This window comes from Thermobia domestica, chromosome 5 (genome assembly GCF_964235325.1).
Source record: "Thermobia domestica chromosome 5, izTheDome1.hap1.1, whole genome shotgun sequence".
NCBI lineage: Eukaryota > Metazoa > Arthropoda > Insecta > Zygentoma > Lepismatidae > Thermobia > Thermobia domestica.
The window spans coordinates 154434312-154460823 of record NC_137458.1 but is presented as its reverse complement, the minus strand read 5'-3'; the positions used below and the strand labels follow the sequence as shown (position 1 = coordinate 154460823).

At 34.5% G+C, this 26512-nt stretch overlaps 1 protein-coding gene across 1 annotated transcript; it reads right to left on the bottom strand.

Annotated features, from left to right (window-relative positions):
- Positions 1 to 19230: 19230 nt before the first annotated feature.
- LOC145684712 (uncharacterized) lies at positions 19231 to 26100 on the bottom strand. The gene is made up of 2 exons (XM_081757089.1): positions 26025 to 26100; positions 19231 to 21078 (listed from the first exon to the last, which is right to left on the bottom strand). Exon 2 carries the CDS (start codon positions 21069 to 21071, stop codon positions 19344 to 19346), a length of 1728 nt encoding a protein of 575 aa, XP_081613215.1. The 5' UTR covers positions 21072 to 21078; positions 26025 to 26100; the 3' UTR covers positions 19231 to 19343.
- Positions 26101 to 26512: the final 412 nt, after the last annotated feature.

Below are 26512 nucleotides of genomic sequence, written 5' to 3'. Positions count from 1 at the left end.
AGCAGATTGAAGCGCTTGGGGAACAGGATAGTACGGTCCTACTATCGGTTTCTCATCTATTAATTGAATTTTATAGAGTGGTGCACGCACCCGTCTAGGATACTCCGAAAATAAATATCGGTACTTCAAAAGAATACTGGCTAAACGTTGTTTCGAATCTTCATCTAAGTCGATTCTCGACTTAACATAATCCTGAATCTCAACCTCAGAGACATTAGGCTCTGGATCCTCTGACGAATACTGTTCAACAGGATTTATCGGAAAACTCATAGACTGCTTCTTTAACTGCTGAGGTTCCTCAATGTTTGAAGTCACTAAAGAAGTGTTCTTATCCGTCCGTTCAATAGCTCGAACTGGCCATGCGGGTGAACAGACTTCCACACGATTCGAAGAAATTCCAACAAATAAGACTTCAGGCCTTATGGTCTGTAAGGAAATCTGAGTCCCAGACGAAGTTTGGAGTCTAACTTCATTTTTACCTCGATCAATAATACCATTGAATTTATCCAGGAAAGGACATCCTAAGATGATATCAGTTCGTAAATACTTCATTACAAATATAGGAGTTTCAAAAAGGTGACCTTGAAAATTTAAATTGAAAGTTTGTAATCCCTGTACTTGGAATTTTTCTTTTCCTGCAAAGGCTCCTAAAGTGAGTCTAGTATACGGATGTAGCTTGGCTGCTGGGAAAGTTAATTTTAGACGTTTCCATACTTCCCAATCCATCAAATTCAGCTCAGCGCCGCTATCCACCGTACACCGCAGATCTATGCCAGCAATGTTCCCTTTTATCATGGGTGAAGGGGAAAAATAGTACTCAGACGAGGAACAGACATAATCGTCTTCAACTACAAAATTAACATGAAATTCTAGAAACGGATTTGTAGTACCAGAAGAGTTTGACGAGGTCACTGTACAAATGCTTCGGAAGGGGTCTTGTCCTTCGCAGCTTGCCTGCCCCTTTCTTATTGGCAGCTGCGGGTCATGTTTTCCGAACTGTTTACCTGTTCTCTCGAATTCGGAGACCCTTCACTGTTACTGCTAGACGTCTGTCTAGATCCATCATTTTCTTCTCCTCGGTCATTATTATAACTATTGTTATTGTTGTAGTATCGATTTCCATTATTTCGATATCGATTTCCTCTTCCTCTAAATCGTCGATTTCGATTATTACCTCGAAAAGAGGTCTGATTATAATAATTATTATTATTATATTATTAAAGTTCTGAGAATACTCCGGGTTCCTCTTTTCGGTTTGACAACTGCTATCAACCGTTTTATTCTGATTAAAGTTTTGATTAGTTTTGATAACCTTCGCCTGTTTAATAAATGATATCTTCCTAGAAGGAGGTTCGAACTCGGTACGCGGACCGGTAATCGAAGACAAATTCCCAATCTGAATCATCAGATCGACTAAGTTCTGACTTGGATTAACAGATAATAATCTTACATCATCGTAAGGTAAGCTTCCCAAAATTAACCCTGAAAGTTCCTGAAAGTTAGGATTTTCGGTAATGTTATAGTACATTTCAACCAAGAACCAAGAAAATTCCAGCAACGAGGAATATTTATTTTTATCATATTTTAAAGATTGGAGATATCTTTTCTGCATCAGCTCGGTTTTCTCATTACAATATTGACTTTTGAATAACCGTATACAATCATCAAATGAACGGATTTCATGTAAGACAGACTGAATCCAGACTTCAGCTCCATCTCGCAAGCAACTTTGAAAAGCTCTAATCTTTTCAAAATCCGACACTGAATATCGATCTATACAACGTTTGAAATTTCTAAGGAAAGCTCTAGATGCACCAGGACGAATTTCTCCACCAAAAGTAGGAAAATAAGTAAGATCTTTTAATGAGATCTGTTTAGATTCATAATTATATTGCTGACTAGGAATCCTAGACCATATAGGACCATTGTCAAAAGGACTTAAGTTGGACACATTATAGAAAGGTGTGGAACACTGACTCAAAGGGTTGATTGGATTACTAATGGAACTAACCCAACTGGGTTGACTGAATGATGAATATTTCGGAGTCGAGTGACTCGAATTCCAATTAGACATAGTATAGACTGGAGAACTACTATTGCCAAGGACAGGCACGGTATTTCCACCAATACTTCCAAAAGTATCGAAATTAAACGGGGACTTCATCGTCGGAACACTAGGGATAGGTTTAGAAAACCAAGAAGTATTAGTTGCTGTAGCAGCACCATTAAATAACATTCCATCCGAATGTGCAATCGGCTGATCACTATAATCAAACTTACTCTTTTCAGCAGACGTCCTATCCTTTCTGACATCTGTGAAACAAACTCTCTTAGGAGCAACACTATCGTCTCCCCCTTCGGTCTCAATATGTATTGCTTTCGAAACCGAAAACTTCGCTCTAACTTCCTTAATTTCTTTCTGAAGCTGCTCATAACGAAGCTCGAGTTTCTGTTGCAAAACAGAGACTCTTTTAGTTAAGCTTCTCTGTTCATCACCAACCGATTCGAGAATAGTGGCAGTAGTTTCATAGCCTTCTTTAATTGAAGTTATCTCCTTGCTATTAGTATCAACTAATTCAGGCAAATTTCGCAATTCACCTTGCAATTCTTCCGCTTTCTGATTTACTTTCAAGAGGTCACTCTCGACAATTTGCAGTCGAGCCTCTTGTTCCAACTGGGATCCAGTTATCACATTTATTTGTTCGCGTAGTTTGTTCGATTCCTCGACTATTTCTTTGTGTACTTCAAATTTGACTTCGTTAATTTTCTCAGCTAAGATCAAAATTTCATCATGCTGCCTATCAAGCTTTTTATCAAGCTTCTCGTTCAGCTTTTGTGACTCTTCGCGTTGGTTCTCTAGTTTTTCATTCATATTTTGTAAAAATGCAAACAAACGCGTTTCCAACGAACTCTCTGATCCGCCAATAGGGGACGAGGTAACTACAGGAAATTTTAGAACATCTTGTTCATTTTGGTTGGACTTAACCAAGCCACCATTTTCAAAAGATTTTTCGATTTTCCCATTTCCATTTGAGGGTTGGCAACCCTGACAAATCCATTGATACGAATCCCGACTTACTAATTCAAACATGCTATCGGATTCTTTTATTCCGACACAACGGAAGTGATACCATCGGGTACACTTTTCACACATGACTGAATCTTCTCGTTCAGCAGTTTCTGATATTACAGACTTATTACCTTGATTACAGCACGCGTATTCTCTATCCGAATCGGAGCTAGCAACACTGCCCCCAACTGAAATTCGCTCAGACGTTCACATATTAACAAGTACACAACAACACTATCACAAAATATATCACACAATATATAATATATCAATACAATAGAATACTTCCCTTGGGAGAAACCAACACCAGTAACCCTATCAGTGCACGTCACCGAACAGTCTGCCTCACTCTCATTTTCTTTCTCCTCTCTCTGTTTTTTTCTCTCCTTCCATCCACAATTCCACCGTCAGAAAAATCCTGGCTGGGTCGCCAAAAATTGTAACGACTGCTACAATATAAAAGCCTAGTTCAAGGGAAGTTTAATTATTGCCAATACGTAACGACCTCCTCCCTTGAACTCACCTTCTTGATCCCTGATTCGAAGTCCTAGCAACCTCGAAAGGAATCGAGAAGGGAAAATATCGCGCAACGGAAAGATAATAATAAGCGAAAACGGAAACAAAAGAATGAAGAACTAGAAACTTACCTCCGGTGGATGCAGATTAGAAGGGAGAGTAATAGCTCCACTCAACTCCTTTAATAAAGCTCAGCTTAAACATGTACGTATATATGAATATTTTACCTTAGTTATATTAAGTACTTTGAAAAGGAAAAAAAATCATTTTCAGATACTATTTATTAACAATGCTTCAACTCAGACTGGTGTGGTAGTTAACCACACTTCTACAATTAACGTAAGGTGCCAGTATATTCATTATAGTACCATAACATTGTGAGGAAAAAAAAAACTTCAATAGAACCCATCTAGAATTCTGTCTGTCAATCTCATATCCAATTTGTTTACAATATCAACCATTATCAGATTTTATTGTTAACTTCTTTTTTCTTCTCACCAGAGGACTGTCCACAGACCAATAGTCGAAGTAGATTGTATTGTAACTGTTAGAAACTATTACCTGACACTTCGTCACACCACTTAAGAGAAACAACCATATTGCAGTCACAGACAACTAAATAAAGTTAAGAGTTTCACATCATTCGTCATAGGTACGACATAATAACAGGACAGAGTGATTCTCGCTTGAGCGAGCGTCAGCTGAAAGAAGTGTTACCGCTTCCGGTTCAGTTCAAGTGCTAAACACAATCAATAAAGGAACGGAGGTAATACTTACTGACATCCCCGTTCGGCAGCTCCAACCATGGGCGCATCCTACTATCGATTATAATGTAATGCAATTTATACGAAGTCAAATATAGTACACTTGACGTCTTAATCACCACTTCAGCATGATAGAATTTCCGTTCACACATTTCGCATAACTCAATATGCCGTAGCCTCTCAAATAATAATGTGTACAGCCGAACATCCACTGGGCAGACACAGCAACCAATGACTCGGACGTTTAGTAATAATAATATTCCCTTTCGGGCGGACAAGTCAGGTGGACAGTAATAATGGACAATACTAGACAATCTGGATTAGGTAGACAACGGACACGATAGTATATAACACTTCATAAAGGACAATTGGATGAGACTTTGTATATATTTATATTAACTAGACAAATATTGGACGAATGGACGAGATATGCCTGTCTATATTTTTTTTATAGACAGACAGTTACTGAACAAACAGCAATTCGACATAACGTAGTTAGAAACACCAGCAATCTAAGCAGAGGGACAACGTTCAACTCATTACTGTAACATATGATAACCGAAGGTGGACAAACTTTGGAGAACTATAGATGTTATTCAGACAATCTTCGTAAAATGGCAACCTTACCCATGAAATCACTTGAACTTTAAACACATATAGCAAGAAGCACTGATAAATACCATCAATATATATATTATTATACTCAAATTTACTCAAACTGGAGCTCTAATAGAAAATATTCCCATACATTTCTAATACGGTTAACTCAATACTTAATGAACTTCACAACAGAGAGAGAGAGAGAGAGAGAGATTTACGCTACGTACGACTTACATAATGAGAGGGCTGGCTAAGACTATTCGAGGCCGCGCACGGGCTGGGCCCCTTTGGGAGAAGGTTTCCCCCATAGGAACTCTTTACTCGGACATTGTGCCGTGTATAAGATACACTCGTGAACTATACATTTTCGTACTCACAAATATTAATTTATACTTCTGAAGAACACCAGTGCTTTCGTTATCTTAACTCTAATAAACAACTGTAGATTTAATTTCTAACTCTGATAAACCACTGTAGCTAATACGAAGAAAGAATAGTTTATTCAGTAGGTTCGTGTTTCAAAATAATTCAACTGAACTAAATATAGATATATCCGTTGACCTTTGGCAGTTCGAGTTTTACTGCTGAAGTTTCCCATAAAACAAGATTAAGTTCACTTTACTTCAAGACTCACATGCAGAATAGTCATTGTAGATAGACTTAAAGTTAGTCACGTTACCTGAAGTGCTGCTACTAGAAGAAGTAATTAGTTTTTACGCCATTGTTCAGCTTACACTAGAATCACCATGTGCGGGATCAACTTCCACCTTTTATATGTTAGAATTATCTCCCTTCCATCCAAAATCTAGGGAGAATAACGTTCTCACTATAATTTCACTTCTTGGAGCGTATTATTATGCAGAGTAAAACGACGAACTAGCTCTCAGTCCATCACAAAATAAAATTTCTTCTAACAGAAGAAAGAAAATTACGACGCCACTCTTGTTCGGCTTTTGGTGAAGTACATAGTATAAATAAAGACAGTCGTTTTACCGCTTCGCTTCTCTCTCTCGTTCCCGCTGTTGGAAAATTTGGTGAAACTTTTATTACAGCTTTATTAAACAAAACAAAGATAATTCGCATAGAATATAGATATTCATGAACAAAAGATATAGTAAGAAAGAATACTACAACCTTAATTTGAACTATAAATCAACGTTATAAACCGGCCTCATTCCGTGATGCTCCTAGCCTGTATATTCTCCTACTATGGGCGACTCAATAGAAGAAGAAGAAGAACATTGATAACAAACTCAAGAGCAGTTTACTAAGAGAACCAACGTCTAAACACAACAAAATCTGCATTTCAACGCAATGTTTGCGAAAGAATAATAAACATAAGGATACTTTAAATTGCCCTATTATAAAATTATGATAATAATATGAGTAATATAATCGGATATTCACATTAAGCCTATTAACTTGTCTGTAACAAACAAGGTATGTTACAACCTCTTCGTCTTCACATACGATTTTTCTGTTTTGATATCGTCCATTAATTTTCTTCTCCCCCTCCTTCTCTTTCTTGTTACCATACCACCAGTACGTACCTCATATGATACAGTACCTTCTTAGTTAATGTAATAACTAGTTTTCCTTCCTCTTCTTAATAATATCTAAAATTGACCTTTTCCCCATCATTTCTAAGATCCTCTCGTTCGTTTTCGGTTCAACCCAGCTAATTCTCTCCATTCTTCTCCACACCCACACTTCGAATGCTTCCAGTCGTTTTTCATCATTTCTGCGTAATGTCCATGTTTCTGATTCATACAGTACAACACTCCACACGAAGCCTTTTATGACTCTTTTATTTCTTACGTATTGTGTCCGCAATATTTTATAGCAAGGTTGGTGGTCAAGATAGTTTTGAAGAAGAGTATACACATCTACAGAGTTAGTGCTGAAATTTATGAATAAACTGTTTGTCTTGTCCATGAAAGATATACAATAAGAGACAAGGCGAAATTTCAAATTCTTATTCTGAAAACGGATAATTTATTCAAAGATGTTTACAACATAGCTTTATCCTTTCTGCGAAATCAAATGTCAGCACTTCATGAGAACGTAACACAAAATGTGTTGCTTCAGACAGTTTCTACTTCTGTTCCTCTTTTCTTCTAAGAATAAAATGTAATATCAAAATATATGTTCATTCATATTGATAAAATGAACGAAAATTGAGAAAAGAATATTGTTTTGTACTTACCAAAGGTCTTTTTTTATCGCATTTTGTTCCTTAAGTTACCAATCTTTGGAAAATTGATAAATTTTTTTTTTTTAAGAAACTGTAACAAAAAAAAATATTGTATGAGTGGTTGGAAGAAGAAACACTAGTAGGTATATTAGTGAAAATGTAAGTCTGAAGTTTGAGTGTATCTTAAGAAAGAGCCCAAATCATGTATTTAACAGTTTTCAAAAGAAACGGAACTTTAAAATTCAGCTTAACTAATTCTGTTTTGCAGTAGCCTTTTATTTAGAATTCACATTTATTTAGAATTCTAAAACGAAAAATTACTACGTGAATGATTTAACAGTATTATTGCGTACAATTGGGCCAATACCTTTGACCGTACTGGAATACCGCTTCTCGTGAGTTCAGCAAAGTCAAGTAGTACCGACTCTGGTAAGAGGACAAATCTTCGTGCTCACCAAATTATGTTGCCATTGCGGAGTTCACTCACACGGTGAGAGGAAGCAGTTTTGCTTATCACCATCATTCCCAAAGGCATGAAGACCCTGGACCCCAAAGGGCTGTTGCGCCTTATAAAAATCCGTAATATCAGGCTTTCTCACCCTTATCCCTTCTCATATCCTATATCGATGGGCTCAACTTACCAGTTTGATGTGTCATTATTCGGGAGTGACACTTATTATTAATCTCAGCTACCCCGAGAACTATGGATCGGACACGAATAATTGTGGTTTGGATTATTTTTATGTGATATCCACTCTTCCCTACCCATGGCGATTGGGATGAATTTGAACTTAAATAACGTCATTCAATATCAACGATCTAGAAAACTATGGACACTAATTCCGACCGATTGGGAACTAATGTCCGTCCTTTCTCATTATTTTACATGACATCCAATTCCCACCACTCGCTACTCATGTCAATGGGAATGAATTTGAGCTCAAAGAGCATGAAGGGTATCCCTATTCATCTCAGCGACCCCGAAAACTATGGACACTAATATCGGTAATTTTCGATTATTTTCGTAAGTCACCTACATACCAATTCAGACTTCTTACACCTATTCACCCCTTTTCCAATAATACAATAAACAACTAAACTGGGCTATGGTCCACTCATGTACACCTATACAAAATATAATAGCGCGTCTGAATATTTCAAAGTTCCTTAAAATAAGCAATTTGACAAGAACAAAGTCGAAGGAGAAGTAATGGGAAGAAATAACAAGATTTCCGACCACAGGTCACAGTTCGCTGTTTGTAATACTCAGCTCCTCACTCGTTATACGTTCTTACTTTTAGAAAAGAAAGAGTACGACTGAAGGACACAATTGTTTCAATGTTACGTGTTAGAGTATTTATTTCTTTGTGTTGGGATTCAATACTTTTGAACCTACTTCGAATCCCCTGAGTTTATTTCTTCTAACTTTTCTGCTATTCTTGCCTTACAGGTTTCTCATGTATATTTCACGGGGGTGATTGACAACTTTCTAACCTAAATAAAAATAAAAAGTGGCACAAGCATGAAATCTTTTCTATGTTTCCCAATGTAATTCTTCCTCAGTTCAAGTCACTTCTTGCATCTGTCCATATGATGTTCGTAAATGTGAAAAAATCCACAGTTCTAGTGTTCAAGAAATACTATCACCCATAGTAACTCCTCTACCACTACTAGACCATAGTTCATTATTATTATTATTATTATTATTATTAAGCTGGGGAATAGAAAAATGTTTTCATGGTGCAACATTTTCTGTTATCTTGGTGCATCAGTACGGTTTGAAACAGCTTTCCTGTTTGAAACGGTTTTAGACAGTCTTACTCTTTTTCACTTAAATGAAGTAATGCTTCGCAATAGTATACTCTGGTCACCGTAGAACTGGTTGGTAGATAGTTCACCATAAGAGTGCTCTCAGTGTCCCATAAAAAAAAATTGGTCATTACATTACACCGAACGGTTTCACATGAAGTATTTTGGAAGTGAGATGAGATGTGATTTCTGCTGCTTTGAAACCTGTTTTGCCACAGTGGGGGATGTGCGTCATATCCTAAATTACGAGTCTTAACTAAAACCTGCTTGTATCCTCTTTATGAAGATAAATCATGTTATCACAAGCGAACAGTTGTTCCCGTTTTCGCCCAGAAAAGTTTGTCCGATGTTTGATTGGTAAACTCCGGGATGGGGAGTTAAACTTGGAACAATACCTGAAAAATACACTGCACCTGAAGCCGAATGTCTTCAATATTAAGATATTTGGGAACCTGTCTTTCTGATATTTTACTCATGCTCAAATGTCAATCGCAGGCTTATGTGTTCATCACTTCGCCAAGGTGTGACGTAACCTCTCATATGATATATTACGCCAATAGTGTATATATTACACCAAAGGTCTTCGATTATGCAATGCTATGATACGGACGACCTTAATGTTTTCTCAGTCAGCTTTGTTGAAGATGCACCACAACGAAATAAATTGCAATGAGCGTCTGGCATTTGTCGAAATCTGCTCCTCAATTTGTCACAGTGGCATTAGCTGGTACAAGAGTCCTCGATAGTCTATACATATCAAGATGGATTCTATGGGTTCATTCTCTTCTTGTAGAAGTAAAGTCTACTTCAAAACAAAATCCTCGTTACAAATCTTCTTCTCAATGAAGTTATATTCCCGATTTACGAACATCATATAACTGTGAGAGATTAGTAAGTCTTCGGCTAACAAGGTACATTCGCGAAGTGTCCCCTCGGGATTCGACTAAAATTTATTTAAATGCAAAGTTCTCCGCGGCCCAAAGTGTATTATACTAATTTTAGCGGCCCATACGGGTAATTTGCATATTTATTGGCCATCATATGTCCGGAATTCATACACTACTATAACGCTTGGTCACAAAATTGCTTTTAGTTTCTTTAGATGAAACTGAATATGAATGTGGGCATATGCAAAACAAATTGGATCAAGTACTGCTTCTCTGACACGTATTATCCATACCAGCCCCCATCTTGGATCCGCCATATTGAATTCAACTTTCGGTTTTTCAAATGGGAATAGGTACATGTGATACATCAAATTCATACAAAATTTTCTCGAAAATTCATTGGTGTAGTGAGTTTTACGGTAGCTTGTACCATTTGCAAGATATTGCGTGTTAAATGTGAGGCACTTCACAAATTCAACCATTAAAAAGTTGTACAGGGCCCCGTATGTGTATGTGATCTTTTACGTGATTTATTGTTGACGAAATGTTTGCTGAACGTACACTCATGTCCAAAATTATTGTCGCATGTCTATAAATATGTTGTTTTAGGAATATAATTTGATAACGAAATTGCCCGGTATTTCTTATAACATTAATATGTGTATAATCGGCAAAGACCTATATGTGGCAAATTTCATGTCAAAAGAGCAGTAAATAAGAACAGTAAAATGAAAATAAAACTTTATTGTCCATTTAGCAACATTTTGTTTTATTCATTCTAATTTTCGTATTTGTAATTCTTTCCCTATGAAATTTACCACAAATATACATTTCCCGATTATACACATAGTATCAGTATTAAAAGTACCCTGAAAAATCTTTATCAAATTATATTCTTACAAGAAGACAGTTATAGATATGCGACAATAATTTTGGACATGAGTGTACATACACACAGACGTAAATAGGATATGGTAGATCTTCACCAAAATCTGGTCGTATCTAGATTTACATTAAGCATTTTGTTCGTAATACAATACTTCCTTGTTCGTAGTATAACATGGAAGTAATAACAATCACTCATAGAAATGTTGTACGATTATGACACCAATGTTGTAGAGAGTTTGTTTATACCTACAGCACTTTTCCAGTTAGAAATTGTTTTGATTTGTCGACATCAAAAACGTAAGCGTAACTGATATTACTCTGCAATGTCTATTCACGAAGTGACTAGAGGGATTTAACATGTAATATCTCGCAAATGGTACAAGCTACAGTAAAATTAACTACACCAATGAATTTCCGAGAAAATTTTATGAATTTTATGTATCACATGCACCTATTCTCATTTGAAAAACCGAAAGTTGAATTCAATATGGCGGGTCCAAGATGGCGGCCAGTGAGGATAACACGTGTCAGCGAAGCAGTACTTGATCCAATTTGTTTTCCATATGCCCACATTCATGTTCATTACATCTAAAGGAACTAAAAGCGATTTTGTGACCAAGCGTTATAGTCGTGTATGATTGAATTCCGGGTATATGAAGGCTCATAAATATGCAAATTACCCATATGGACCGCTAAAATTAGTACAATACACATTGAGCCTTGGATAACTTTGCATTTAAATCAGTTTTACATGAATCCCGAGGGGACACCGCGAATGTACCTTGTAAGGGTCGCCCTTCGAATTTTTGTACTTAATTCAATGTTAAGGAAATGTCGGCAGGTAAATTCTACAAATGTCATTTGTGCTGAGGAAATCATGTTTTGAAATGAACTTCTTGGTTTTCATTCGCTGTTCCTTGGACATGCCTATTCACAAGGCCGTTGTATTGATTTGCAGGGCTTGTAGCAAGAGTACGGGCCCAATTATGTAGGTGAGAATTCGATATCCATCATGAGTTAAAGAGCATTTGGTACATTTTATATGACGTCAAATCCATTTTAATTGAAACAATGAACATTCTAATTAAATATAGTGGGAACTCATTATCTGTATTTTAAGACTTTCACATTATGTTATATGTAAGCATGAAAAGTATTATACAACAAATATATTCGTTCATCGATCCATCTTAACTGTCGACAGATATCGTAACAAAAACTTTAAGGGATATGAAGAAACTTCTTAAAATATGGACACTATGTTTCAAGAATAGATTGATCTCTATTCTTCTTAAGCCCCTATTCAATACGATCAAAGTTGATCGCCATAGAACAAAAAATTTAACAGATAGCAGAAAGGTACTTCTTGAAATTAACTCAGATTCCCAAGAATAGACTTTGTCCTCATTTTTATCCCTCTTCTCAAACCAAGCGTGTAATATACGGTTTCTACATCTGTACAACAGGTACGGTTTCTAGGAATCTGTACAACATCAGTTTTCGATTCTGATTCCTTGGGTCAAAAACTGTAATGGATAGAATGTTTAAATATGGATGAAGCGCCAGAAAAACAGATTCCGCCTTTGGCCTTACCCTTCTATTGCAGCTGATAGTTGTAGATGGTGTCTTCCTACTTGCGACAGTCCTATTAGCGACAAGAACTGTTAACTGTCCTATGAGCGACCGATTCGATCTGTTAACTGCCCTATGAGTCACAGATTCGTTCATACTAAAATAATGGAGGAAGATAAGGTTCTCTCTTCTTTGACTTGTTTCATGCTAATGTGATTTAGAACCTAACAAAATGTACTATGAAAAATTTCGCTCCGCCTGAATTTAATACATGAGAATGCTCTCGTAACATTAACAATCTTTTATACATTCTTCCTAATATTATATTGTATTTTTGAATTAATTTCTATGAATACACTGACTATATCAAGGGCAAAACTAACTAAATATTTAGAGTAGCTCTGCCTTTGTCTATAATTCTAATATAATTAAAAATTTCATGTTAAAATGATACGGAGCATACGTTTATCTTGAATATGTTTATGTCATAAGAAAGAAATCAGAATGAAGTAGGGGCGCCTGAAGAAAATTTTCTAGGGGGCATCTCCATGGTTGCTATATCACGTCTGGCATTTCTGGTATTTAATATACATGGTTTGCTATATTACGTATACATTTTCGTGAGCCAGGGGATATGGCTCCCCTGGAAAGAGGGTATTCACCACTTGGGGATATCAAAGAAATCTAAAAACACGGTGTATTTCAAGAAATTATTACACAAGTTACAAATCTCTCGCAGGACTTAACAGTTCGTCTAGTTATAAGGGATTTTATCAGATTGCTATACGACAAGCTTTTATGTATAAGTCAAAACAACGGAGGACGGCGAATTAACCAAATAGTTTACGTTTTAGTAGATTATAATAGGGGGTAACGTAGTTTAAAGAGTTTGTTTACCTTTTGGATTGTTTAGAGTGAACTGCATTGTAATTGGTGGGATTGGCTGAGAATAGCCAATCAGATGTAAGGGATCTCAAAAGTTTTCTTTTATTATTGATTTTTTTTTTTCATTTTATTCACAGTCTTATGAAGTCTAAAAAGTAGATAGTTGGCGAAACTGTTATACGTTTAAAGTTTTTCAAAATAATATATATTGCTGTGCTTAGTGGGTAATTAGATTTGAATCAAATTGAGTACAGAAAGCAGAGCTTTTGAGCAAAGGGGATATTACAACTGGATTTTCAATAATTACATAGGAATATATTTGGTCTAGGAATTAATTCGTGCGGGTGGACAAGAGATGGCGCAACGAACGGAGCGTCCCACAGTTCCGTGTATCCACACATGTGTTGCAAACCCCTGTCATCGCGTATCATTCGTAGTATAGGGCAGTGGATTAAAGCGCCAACAACACCAGTTTGTAGTTAAGTGAACATGGCGCAATTTGTGCCTGATAAAGTGTTTTTGCGGGGTGTCCTGCTGCATTACTTTAACATGCAGAAAAGTGGGACTGAAAGTCATCGTATTTTGGTGGAAGTGTATGGTGACCATGCTCTAGCTGAGCTAACGTGTCAGAAGTGGTTTGCACGGTTTAGAAGTGGTGATTTCGGCTTGGCAGACCAAGAGCGAGCTGGACAGCCAAAAAAATTTCAAGACGAAGAATTGACAGCATTGCTCGAGCAGGATTCGTGTCAAACGCCGGAATAACTTGCAGCAGCATTAGGCGTTGATCAAACAACAGTCTCCAAACGCTTGAAAGCCATGGGAATGATTCAAAAGATGTCACATTGGGTTCCACATGAATTGAAAGACAGAGACGTTGAAAGACGAAAAACCATTTGCGAATTGCTGCTTCAACGACAGAGCAGAAAGGGGTTTCTGCATCGAATTATTACGGGTGATGAGAAGTGGATCCATTACGAGAACCCTAAACGAAAAAAGGCCTGGGTGAAACCAGGTGAACCAGGTCCATCACAACCAAAACGAGATATTCACTGTGCAAAGGTTATGCTGTGCATATGGTGGGATATGGAAGGTGTGGTGTACTATGAGCTACTGCAACCGGGTGAAACTATGAATGGAGAACGTTATCGACGACAATTAATGCGTTTGAAGCAAGCTCTGGCCAGAACGCGACCAGAATGGGAGAACAGACATGATAAACTTATTGTTCAACATGATAACGCTCGCCCACATGTCGCAAAACCGGTCAAAACCTATTTAGAAAATGTCGGATGGGAAGTTTTACCCCACCCGCCGTATTTACCAGACGTTGCTCCTTCGGACTACTACTTGTTCGATTGCATGAACAACGATTTGATTGGACAGCGGTTTACTTCTTCAGAAGATATCGAAACATGGGTCTCTGACTGGATCGCTTCCAAGGATGAGAACTTCTTTCGCCACGGAATCCGTACATTGCCTGACAGATGGGCGAAAGTGGTGGCTAGCGATGGACAATATTTTTCTTAAGGTATTTATGTATTTTGTGTTTGTACTACAGCTTCAATGTGTGCGTACCAACCGCACGAATTAATTCCTAGACCAAATACTTTTCATGGAATATACTTGGAATATACCCCTCTTGCCTCGTTAAGTTATTTGATATGTTTTATGTCAAATCTAATTAAAATTATGATAAGTTTTATTTGCGCTCACAGTAGAAGGAAAATATATTTGACAAACAGTATTACTGGCACGTACTTTTTTATAGCAATTTCGGACACTATTAACACCAGAGGCAAACATATTTTACGAGAGGGAATCATATCATCTTTTATCATCTCAATGTAAATGAATCGGTCGCTCATAGGACAGATAATAGTTCCTGTCGCTAATAGGACTGTCGCTTCTAAGACTAATTCGTTGTAGATCTACCACTTTCAGTTTTAATATTAAAGTTCGTAGTTTGAAAATCTGACGTTGTTTCACAATACGCAACGCATCTCACTCTTGTTCATTGAAAGAAAAGAAGTTGAAGTGATTAATAATTGAAGTTGACAGTTAATAACATTGATAGTATTTTAAAATATTTAATTCTATAAAGGTTTCTAAGAAGTCGATTAATTTACCATTACCTCTAATACTGCTTCCATCATCACGCTGTATTGTTTATTTGACCCAAGAGAGTTTAACCTTAAAAGAAAGTAACTGCATCGTCCTCATCTTCTTTCTTTTAAATAATCCCTACGTCAATTCGTCTTTATGAGTTTTTTTTTTTTTTATTCTTTCACTTTATATAGGAGTCATAGTCTATTCAAGTGTTGTAGCTTCGTGGATATCCTTAAGTATTTATTATTATTAGCTTTGAAAACTGAGTTCCCCAAATGAAGCTGTAATAGAAATGGTGAACAGAACGCGATGGGCTACTATTATACAACGTAAGTGTCATATAAGAACAGTGACCACCGCTGGATCATTCCATAAGATAATGATGATATGTGAATTCACTTGCGGAAACTTTTTGATAGGTAGTTTATATTTCGTTTAATATATGGCAACCAAGTAGAGTTTAATTATCTACAATTTCTTATCTAGTCCACTTAATTTTACAACATATTTTCATTATGTCAAAGGTTAAATAGGATACACATCAATATTATCTTGTATAAAGTTAACAACGTAGCCATTGTTAATTTTATGAGCATATTAATAGTATACACTTTAAACATGCTTTACAAAAATTATGGTTCTTCATCTCTAAATATTTTCATTTGCAAGAATGAGTCAGAAAGAATAAATCATTACTTTTCTTAAACAGCCATCGACGGTACTTTGCAGCTACCTCGCCTCTAAAAAAAAAAAAAAAAAAAAAAAAAAAAAAAAAAAAAAAAAAAAATCAACTTTACAGCGGAAGAAAAAACGTTTGAAAAATTGGAGATTAGTTCAAAGTCAGCGACTTGTTAACTAATCTCCGATTGTTTCAAACGATTTTTCTTCTCCTGTAAAGTGTTTATTGAGATGCGAGGTAGCTGAAAAATATCATCGCAATTTTCTTTGCCTTAGGATCCATATAGCGCGGGATCTCAAGCAAATGTTTCACGTGCTCCACCTAAGCTACAACCTTACCTATTCAAATTATAATCTTTCAGAACCTGTAAAACATTATCAACAGATGCATCTAATTCAATATTTCACACCAGCTCTTCTAAAAGACGATGCGCCAAAGGCCCCAAACAATGTCGTTTGATTAGTACCTCTAAGTCAAGTATGTTCGTTCTTTTTTTTAAAAAAAAAAAAAAATAGTAGATCTTTCTGCGGAGTTCCTAGTCAGTGTATTAAGATTCTACCGGCGTCATGTCCAATGCGGTGAGATTTTGCCACTGGGTGAAGTCAGAATTTAGTATATGGTGTGGGTTTGTTTGGTTTAAATTTTAAAAATAAGTAAACACTAATTAGAATTTATAATTCTTTGTGACAAAAATAATTCTAAGTTTATAATTACATTATTAGATAATTCGCTGTGTCTATTGAAACTTGACATGAGCATGGCGACACAAAGTGCTCGAACTACTGATTTAAAATGAACTAGGTCAGCACCAATCACGGCTATCAAAACAACTGTAGAGTTACGTTTCGGTTATACTGATAGCTAAGGAATTCCTTAACGACCCTCTTTGTTTTTACGATTTTATGTCGCAAAGTGCGTGTGTTTTCTTTACCTGTACAACAAAGGTTTCCGCATTTGCCACAGTGCTATTTTGTAATGAAATTAGCAAAATAGGAATTGAATATTTCAAACGGCAAATAGCGAAGTGTGTTGGGAATTTTCTTCACTACTCCGACTTTTACCCCTTCAAATGCGTTGTTGCCAAACTATCTACTCTAAGGGAATTAAATTTTAGAAAAATTATCGCGCGTAATTATATCTTGAAGAAATGTACGAAGAATCATCCAATTCGGTGCAACGATCTGGAAGGTTTTGGCCATCCAATATTCTCACATATCATTTTTATTTATATAGCAACTGCCTCCACTCCCTCCTTGAATCGAAAATTTTCAATCACGCTGAGACACATATTCCCTTGTTTTTAATGAGGAGTCTATATACCTATTTTCATCTTAATAACTGGCTCGCAAGATACTCAGTGTTTCTCATAAGTTATGACCCTTTCCCGCTGCTCCCTTTAGAACATGTATTATAATCAAACTAACTTAAAAACCGAGTTCGATCTAGTTGATGACTAGTGGCCCATAATTATGTATGTGATGTTTGAATGATTGTAGAGTTTGTAATTCTCGACAAAAAATTTCAATTTTGTAACACTGTGTAGCCTGCTAGTGGGGAAAACAGTCACTGACTTAGAATCATTAGTGCATACCATATCAGTGCGAGTATGGCGGAACTAAACATTCTCGAACCGCTGGATCTGTCAACGTGGGTCTGTGGAGTGGTCAGATCGATCTTCCGACTTGTAGCTACCTGACTTTTTTCTGGGGTGTTTTAAAGGACAAAGTGTATCAACATCACATACGCAATTTGGCCGAACTACCAGAAGTTATCACAGAAGAGTTCCACAGGATACCAGTACGGGTCTGTCAAATGTAAGATGACTTTCTCTTTTATATATTACATTAAGTATATTTGTTGAGATAAAATGAAACTATAGTGATTTTAAAAAGCTTTTAAACTTTTTCCGCCCTTGCTCTATGACAGTACTGACCCAAGTCGCACAAAACCATTGCGTTGTATTATATTTCTGTGTTGATTATGTGAGTTCATGTATCTATTTGTATACAGCATACTTATATTATTTTTAAAGTATAACATTTTTCAAACAAGAAAGCTGAAATTTTTGTGAGAATAATTTCAATGCTATCTTTAGAACAATTATTCTTTCTAGTAAAGGCTTGTTTTCTTAAGGTTGAATTGTAAATGTTTTTTTTTTTTTTTTTTTTGTTGAAATATACAATTAGTTCTGACAATTTCCAAAATTTGAGGGGGTGGTCCTTGGTACCTCTGATAAAATATAGAGGGGTGGTCCTAGGTACTTCAAAGTCATTGACCCTAGGACACACCCTTATGTCATTGACCTTTGACCTCCCCCAAATTTTTGCTGATTCGGCAAGACATAGTTCAATCGCTACTACTAACACTCTATCTAGTATCAGTGTTTTTGATTGAAAACTGGCAGTTTCATCCATGGCAATAAATTGGTTATCTTTCTAATCTTCTCCAAATGTCCATTATTTAAGGTTTTATTCACAGGAATCTTTCAGAAGTGGGTTGTAATAGGCTTTCATAAATTGACTGTGACAATTTCTATAGAATAATTACTTCTCTTGACAAACCATGAAACCACCACCACAGTTCAGATGCCATTTTGTGATAGACAATTTTTCATATACACATTGGACAACATCCTTTGACACATATTAATTGGAGGACAGTTGCACAGTGCTAAAGCATTTACCTTTGGTGCATGCGACTCCCAGCATATGCCAAGTGGGCCCTTGTGGTAGACAGACACAAAATACATGGGTCTTCTCGTGTTTCTCTTATTTTCTTCATTCCAACTTATCATCCGCCTCATTATCACCGTCATCATATCAGAACAAAATTGTGGATCGTTAAACTACCTCCTCCTCACACACAAAATTAACAAATTCGGCAACTTTATTTATTGTGACCCTATGGGCTTGCTCTATCACAATTATCAGTTTCTGACATTTTCAACCATCTTAAGTTGTCTCCCTGCAACTTACTTGCACATCAATCTAATGAAACATGCTCATATGTCAGGGAATGGATAATTTAGTTACGTGTTATGCAATGAAATGCCATATAAAACGATAGAAATGGATCAATGTCAGGTCTAGAGCACACAAAATTGTGTTTGGAAGAGAGGTTGGTCTGTTTATTATCTCTTCATGAATTTTGTTTTATTAATTGATACAAAACAAAAGAAATTAAGTTAATTATTAAAATCTAAATAAAATAAGTAACAACTTGAATACGAATACGTATATATGAATACGTATATACGCAAATAGGATTTGAAGCATATTTAATATTCAAACAAATTCTACATTGAAGTAACATTTTGAATTTTAACACTTACACTGAAAAGTCATAATTACTAAATCAAAAACTCAAAAGAAAATTAATCATGATTCTGTTCTCGATTATAGGTGCGTCTTAATTTATATTTCGATCTCAGTGCTTCTGGCAAATAACCCACACATTCCATCTCATCGAACCATTTTAAGAATAAAAGCAATTCTTCCTCGTTTTCCGTTAAAAACTCTTCTTTCATCCAAAACTTCTTCAATTTAGGTCTTGGCATCACCTCACATAACTTGGATATAAATGTTTCCGATCGGTTAACTACATTACGAATAAAAACATCCACGAGACATGGAGAACATTTTATAATATTCAGAATAGTATCTTCACTAATCTTTGTATCGAGATAAAGAGCCGTTAAATTATTGATTATATTCACTTCATTCAAGTAAACAAAATATTGTAATTCTTGAGCATTAATTTCAAGATTTTGTACATTTTTACAGGAGTTGAAAATCAAGCTCAAATCAATCATACAATCAGGATTAGTTCCTTGATATCGCAAAAGTAGTTTCTTCAGATTATGGCCTTTGCTTGTGACGTAATTTAGAACAGCATTGTGCAATGCACTATTATTAATTAAATGTACACAAATTTTTAGTGTCGTAAGAGGATTCAAATCTTCCAAAGTAGTTATGTTATTAGAAACACGTAAGCATTCTAAATGTTCGAGGTACGGACACAGAGTCGCCATAAATTTACATGTATTTTCGGACAAAATATCTGACAGTGCACTTTTCAATCGTAAAGTTCTTCCAGTAGCGTTCTCGGGAAGCGTCCATTGTCTGCAATTTAAATACGAAAGCACGGGCCCTAAATTGGTTCCAAAATACTCCAAATTTTCCAGTAGTTCCAACACTATCAGTAACGCTTTGTCAGATATACACTTGTATCTCGTAAATGTCAAACATCGCAGAGTGTCACAAAGAGGTGTTTTTATTCTAGAATAATTTTTAACTTTCATATCGTTGTCTGGGGTAAGTTCTCCTAGAGGCAGTAACTGACAAACTGGAGTAAAGATATCTGGTAAATTCCATAACGTACTTACCATTTTATCACTATTATTGTCATTATTTTTATCATAAATATATCTTTCACTGTCATGTTGGACATCTTGACTATCCATTACTTGGATATTCTGATTTATCACTATCTTTTGTGTCAATAGATTAAGGCCAATATCTGAAATTGCAGACTTGGAAACATCAAGTTTCTCCAGATTATGACAAACTTCCCCAATAAATTTCATAGTATCATCAGTTGGTATGCCAACTAGGCTCAAATCAACCAATCTTCTTGCAGATCTTAAAGTGGCTTTTAATAATTGATAATCTCTTGAACAAATTCCTAATGGCTCAAAATCTCCATGCAATTTGAGAGATGTTAGTGAACCTCCGAATTCGCTTAGTAATTCCATAAACCTTGTCAGATGTTTGCTTTCAAACGTACGGTTAAGCCGGACTTTCAGACTTTTCATTTCTGTTGAACCAAAAATTTCTAGAGCAAATAACATAATGGGACAAGGATTAGGGAGATTAAATGAAATTCTGTTTCTCTCTGCTTCAAAGATCTTTGTTTCAAGAGTATGCATGATTAAATTACGCAGTGTTGTTGGTAGTCGTCCAAAGTAATTCCGAACAGACTGTCGTTGTCTATAAAAATTGACATCATCTTCAGGTGTTTCTGGCTTTTGAAGAATAATCCACTCTGTTAGTTGATCCGATATTAATGACTGGAGTGACGGAAGTTGTTTGGAAAGAGACATGACTAATCTAAAATAAAAATCCAGGTTTTACTGTATATTTTATCACTATTCTTAGATGCGAAGCCAAGAGTTTTTTTTTATTTTTTAATTTTTATTTTTATTTTATTTTATTTTTTATTTACTTATTTATTTATTTATTTTGCTACTGCTGTGCTATCGTAAGTATGTAGAGTGTGTAAAAGTAATAAATTTGTAAAATAAGTTTGAGATATTTAAAATGTTCTTTTTGCTATGACTTAGTTCAAGTTGTATGTATCTTCCCAATACCATGATTATAATGAGACATGTTCCTGTAGCTTAATATGGAGTTCAAACCAGATAAATACAAGTGTGTTTCTTTGATTACAACTAGTAAATTTTTCTAGTCCGGAAAAGAAATTGACCTTCATTGATTCTAGCTTATATCTTTATTACAATTGCAGACAGCATTGGACACATAAAACTAGTCTACCATCTTAGCATTTACTTTCGTATGATTCAAATTAACTTTTAATAGGTTAGTCCCATATTTTTATGTTCTAAGCAGTAATCAGATTTTTTGAGTAGGTCCAAACAGCAATTTATGATGGCTTTTGACTCGTGAATATGCCTACTAAGATCATCGGTATGCTATTTTAAACTATTTTTTATTATTATTGTCAGAGGCAACATCCAAATAAGAATACATTCTTCCATACTTACGTGTTTCTTAAAACATTATATACTCACGATGACGCTGGTAGTTTTTTTTTCAGTAAACAAATTTTATTGAGTATTGAATAACTTTTTTATCATATTTTTTGTATTATTAGCGCAAGAAGAAGAATCTGAGGCATTGATATTTATTGAAAATTCAAAATTTAATGAATACTTATTTCCGTAGACGAAAATGTATTTATTCTGTTGTATTGCGTACGTGCACAAGGAAAAGTTATCACAAAGTATCGTTAAGCTAATTTGTTTAACTTAATTTCATTAATATGAAATATCAGTGTTTGGTTAAACTTACAATATTTGTTGAATGGGAATTTAGGAACGTAATCAGGATATATAATATACTAGTCGAGTTTATTATGAATGTCAGAGACTGAAGCGAAAAAATATTTAAGGGGTTGATAACCCACAAGAACAAAATTGTTGTATGAAACCTATTGAAGTTATAAATTAGTGTGCTAAATCGCATCTTCCCACCACCTGGGTATATTTCTCTTTTTAATTTATGTTTATTTAATACTTTATATGCTTAACTTGTTAAAAATTATAACGATGATTAAATCATTTTGAGGAAAATAAATTAGATGTACACAAAATTATAATGAGGTTTATCAAGGTTTTCGACATATTTTTCCATTTGTTTCGACTCTGTAATGAAATATGTGGAATGAGGGGGTAGCTAATGGGTTTCTTAAAGATTGAATAAGAAATTGGTTCAGAATTATATGAGAACTACAGAACTCCCCAATCTTAATAATCTAGTGATATTAGCTTATTAAGAGTAAAGAGTAAAAGATTTAAAAAAATGAGCAGATGCACTTTGTGTTTATTGATCTAGCAGAAATTTTTCTATCGGGTCAACCGGGAATTCTTAATAAAAATTCTAAAGAAGATTGGATTAGAATAGAAGAACCGAAGACTCATAAGAAACATAGAAATGTACTTGCATTTGAAGCCAAAATATGTCCCCTATGAAGACTTAGTAACGAATTTTATAGTTTTCAAATAATAGAAAAAAAAAGTTTTTTTGATTTGTTGTCTTACATAAATTATTAAACTGTAAAGTAGATTGTCCAGAATTAATTTCAGATTTATTATTACGTGAGCCAACAGGTAATACTAGAACAACAAACACTGGGACATTCTATTGCAGAAAAGCAAGAACTAACATATTGCATACGTCTCCCCTGTGGAGAATGTGTGCTTCATTTAACGAAATCATTAGATTGCATGCAGCAGATGTATTTAGTGTGCCCGAGAACAAGTTCAAAACAATTGTGAGACAATAACTTTCGCATAATTAAATAACGTATATTTGTGTATATATAATAGTGTAGTGTATGTTAGATAATTACTAACACGACACTATAACCGGGCGTTAAGCCTGTTGTGTTGTTCTTATTAAATAAATGAATAAATATTTTTTAAGAAATCGCGTATAAATTTTGAAACCATCGTACACTCTAGTGTTTAAATTACTTTGATTTGTAAATTACTGCAGTTTTTTTTTTTTTTTTTTTTTTTTTTTACTTTTAAGAAAAATGATTATTACAAAAGAAAATGTATAACATTTTCCAACTTCATAAGATTTTCTTTTAAAAAATCAACAATATATATCATATAGTGCAAAATATATATATATATATATATATATATATATATATATATATATATATATATATATATATATAGATAGATAGATAGATAGATAGATAGATATAGATATATATATGACAGGACACTATGTACCATATGAATTAAATCAAACCCATCTAATTGGGAACTAATTTCGCATGATGTTAGACCTTGATGAATTTAGTACCAATATGAAATATTTTCATTATATATTGAATTGCTTATCATATCCTTTCATAGACTCCACTGTTGTTCCAATTTGTGATAATTTCATCTCATTTAATTCGTGGCTTTTCCCCTTAAGAAGAATGTAAATGTGGCGATTCCCTTTTCGTTAATTCCATGCCTCCCCAAAATCAACTGGCCTTCCTCAAGAGCACAATATCAATTGCGAATGAATTAAATAGATACACTTTCTATTACGGACTGTATTAATCATCATCGTATTTAAATTGATGAGTGAAAGAACAGCACGAATCAATAATAATCATTATTGAAACGTCAAAAATAGTTGTTCAATGCATAGAAAAGCATATTCCTGTGGATGGTATAAGTTTTCAACTTATTAAGTAATTTAAAGATGAACTTCATTTGTAGCACACTATAAGATAATTTTCTTATTGAAATATATATGAAGTGCGATTTAGAACTTATACTGTTCTTTCACTCACCGATTCACTTGTACTATGTATTAGTAGAGAGCCAGTATTATAGTTTGAAGTTAAACTACTCCAATAACAAAAATTAGTTAATTTACGAAGATAAACCATTACTCCCTATCTGTGCAAACATAAATCACTACTAAAATACTGTACGACACCATTCAATAAAATATACCTATCAGCTCTACAATTCTGCAAATCCGTCTCAGCACTTGGGAACAATAACTATATGTTGAAACCCAAATATCAGCAAAATTAACAGAGAATCTATTACTATCATAGAATACATGCAGGAAGATGTCAAGATGCTTATATTTATTCGGCCAAAATTACAATGTCACCAAATGTTGATCTCTGATTGCTCAAATGGTTGCCCATGTTATTGAAAAGGAACTTTCTAATAGATTCTATATTTGATTTTCTTGCTCTTTCCAATAACTACTTCCCACTACTTACAAAAGTTTAAATATAATTTTATTATTTCTATGTTAGTAAGGTGTTTTACATTTGTAATTAAGAGTTATGGAATTAGGCAAATTTGAGCAATATGCTACCTTCAACGATTTGACACAAAATCACTGATTTGTCCATCGTTGTGCATGGTTATGGGTAAATTCAGGGATTTTTGAGCCAGATGTGGCTCAGAAAAAACAATGAAACTGGAGTAGAACATTCCGAGAGATCAGTAAAAGCCAGAATAAAAGAACTTTTGCTACGGCAGAATGAATACGAACAGAAATTTAAACCAAATCCTTCCATAGTCTACACAACTATATTTTTTTTAACAAATGGACCAGTAGTATTATTTGACAATACTCAAGGATTCGGAAACAAACCGCGCAAACTAAATGTTACTTTTAAAAATGTTCATCTTCAAAACGGATGAGTAAAACCGGTAACTATAACGTAGAATTCATTAACACAAAGTAAACTACGTGTAACCAACAGTAGCTGAAAACTTCTTTGAATTTCTTCATTTTTTATGATATTATTGTTTTTGTCTCCGTTTAAATAGACCCTACTAGTTCCTCACCTTTAGAATCTGACTCACAACTTTTAGGGAATAGCCACAAGCAGAAAATTATTAAGGAGAAAAGCCACGACTGGGAAATTCCATAAAGAGCAAATCTCAAACATATCATCATATCTTTTGATACTGATGTTTTAAGTGAATAATGAGGAACTAGTGGTATCTCTGGCTTCATGGGTAGAAATAACATGGCTGTTCAAACCACTACCGATGATATGCTTTTAATGTAACCCTTTGTTTCGAGCTAGCATAGAAAGTGATACAATATTGACTTTGTTGTCATCATTAGTTCTCTGTTATGCCATTTTACTTTTAAGCTAGAATCCGAGTCACGTGTCATGAATAACAGAAATATTAAATTTCATAAATGCAAAAATCTGGATTTTAATACTTTGTAAACATGGATAATTGAACTCTAAAAAGACGTTAGAAAAAGTGGGAAAACGTTCAACGGTAGCATAGAACTTGGCTAATACTGGAGTTTAAAAACTCCGGAGATATATTAAAAATAGTACAAAAAGAGAAAATCAACCTACAAATCTATAGCTGATTTTTAGCCTACACCTGTATTTACTTCTAATTGTATAGATTTTACTACTTTGATTCTCTTCATTTTTGGTACTTATAAATCCATCATTATCGCTTAAACCATGGATATATCAATGTTCCATCAAAAACGAAATACTCCAAACAAAGGGTCACTTGAGTTTGAATAATAGAAATCAAAATTTAGATAACAAATTTCAGAAGGAAAATAAGCAATCTCATACACTTAAAATGTAATAATAATAATAATAATTTTGTTTTGTTGTGACTCAAAGAATGCTCTACTGAAGTTGAATTAGAGTAATTTGTGTAAACAATGTTACTTCAATATATGATAGAGAACCTTGCTTCATATAATTTGAGCACATACAATGTTAAAATACTTACTTTTCGGTGAATTTTAAATTTTAAATTTCAAATGTTACATTTTTTTTTAATTTTATGGTGCATATGCAGTTACTTGGTAATAATTTACGCTATTCTTGAAAATTACATAATATAGATTATTGTTTCTTCTTGATAAGACTTGAAATTCAAATTGTTGCACATGAATTTGTACTTTAGAAACTTCATGATAATTATCAATATTTTTCTTTGGTTTAGCATGCAATAGAAGAAGACCAATACGCTAAAATTAAAGCCATTTCAAGTTAATGAATTGGTCTTTGCTGTCTTTAGAATCTCAAGCTTAAACTTGAAACAGTTCATTTTGTAGCAATATATCTATGTCAGATAATAGGGCTAATTAAATCCACTCCAACTATTCTATTCTATATTAAAAAGTAGCATATGCGAATTTCAATATATTAATTTGAAATTGAAGTGCACAACATTTATTATAATAATCTATGAAAACACAGAAGTTATATACAACT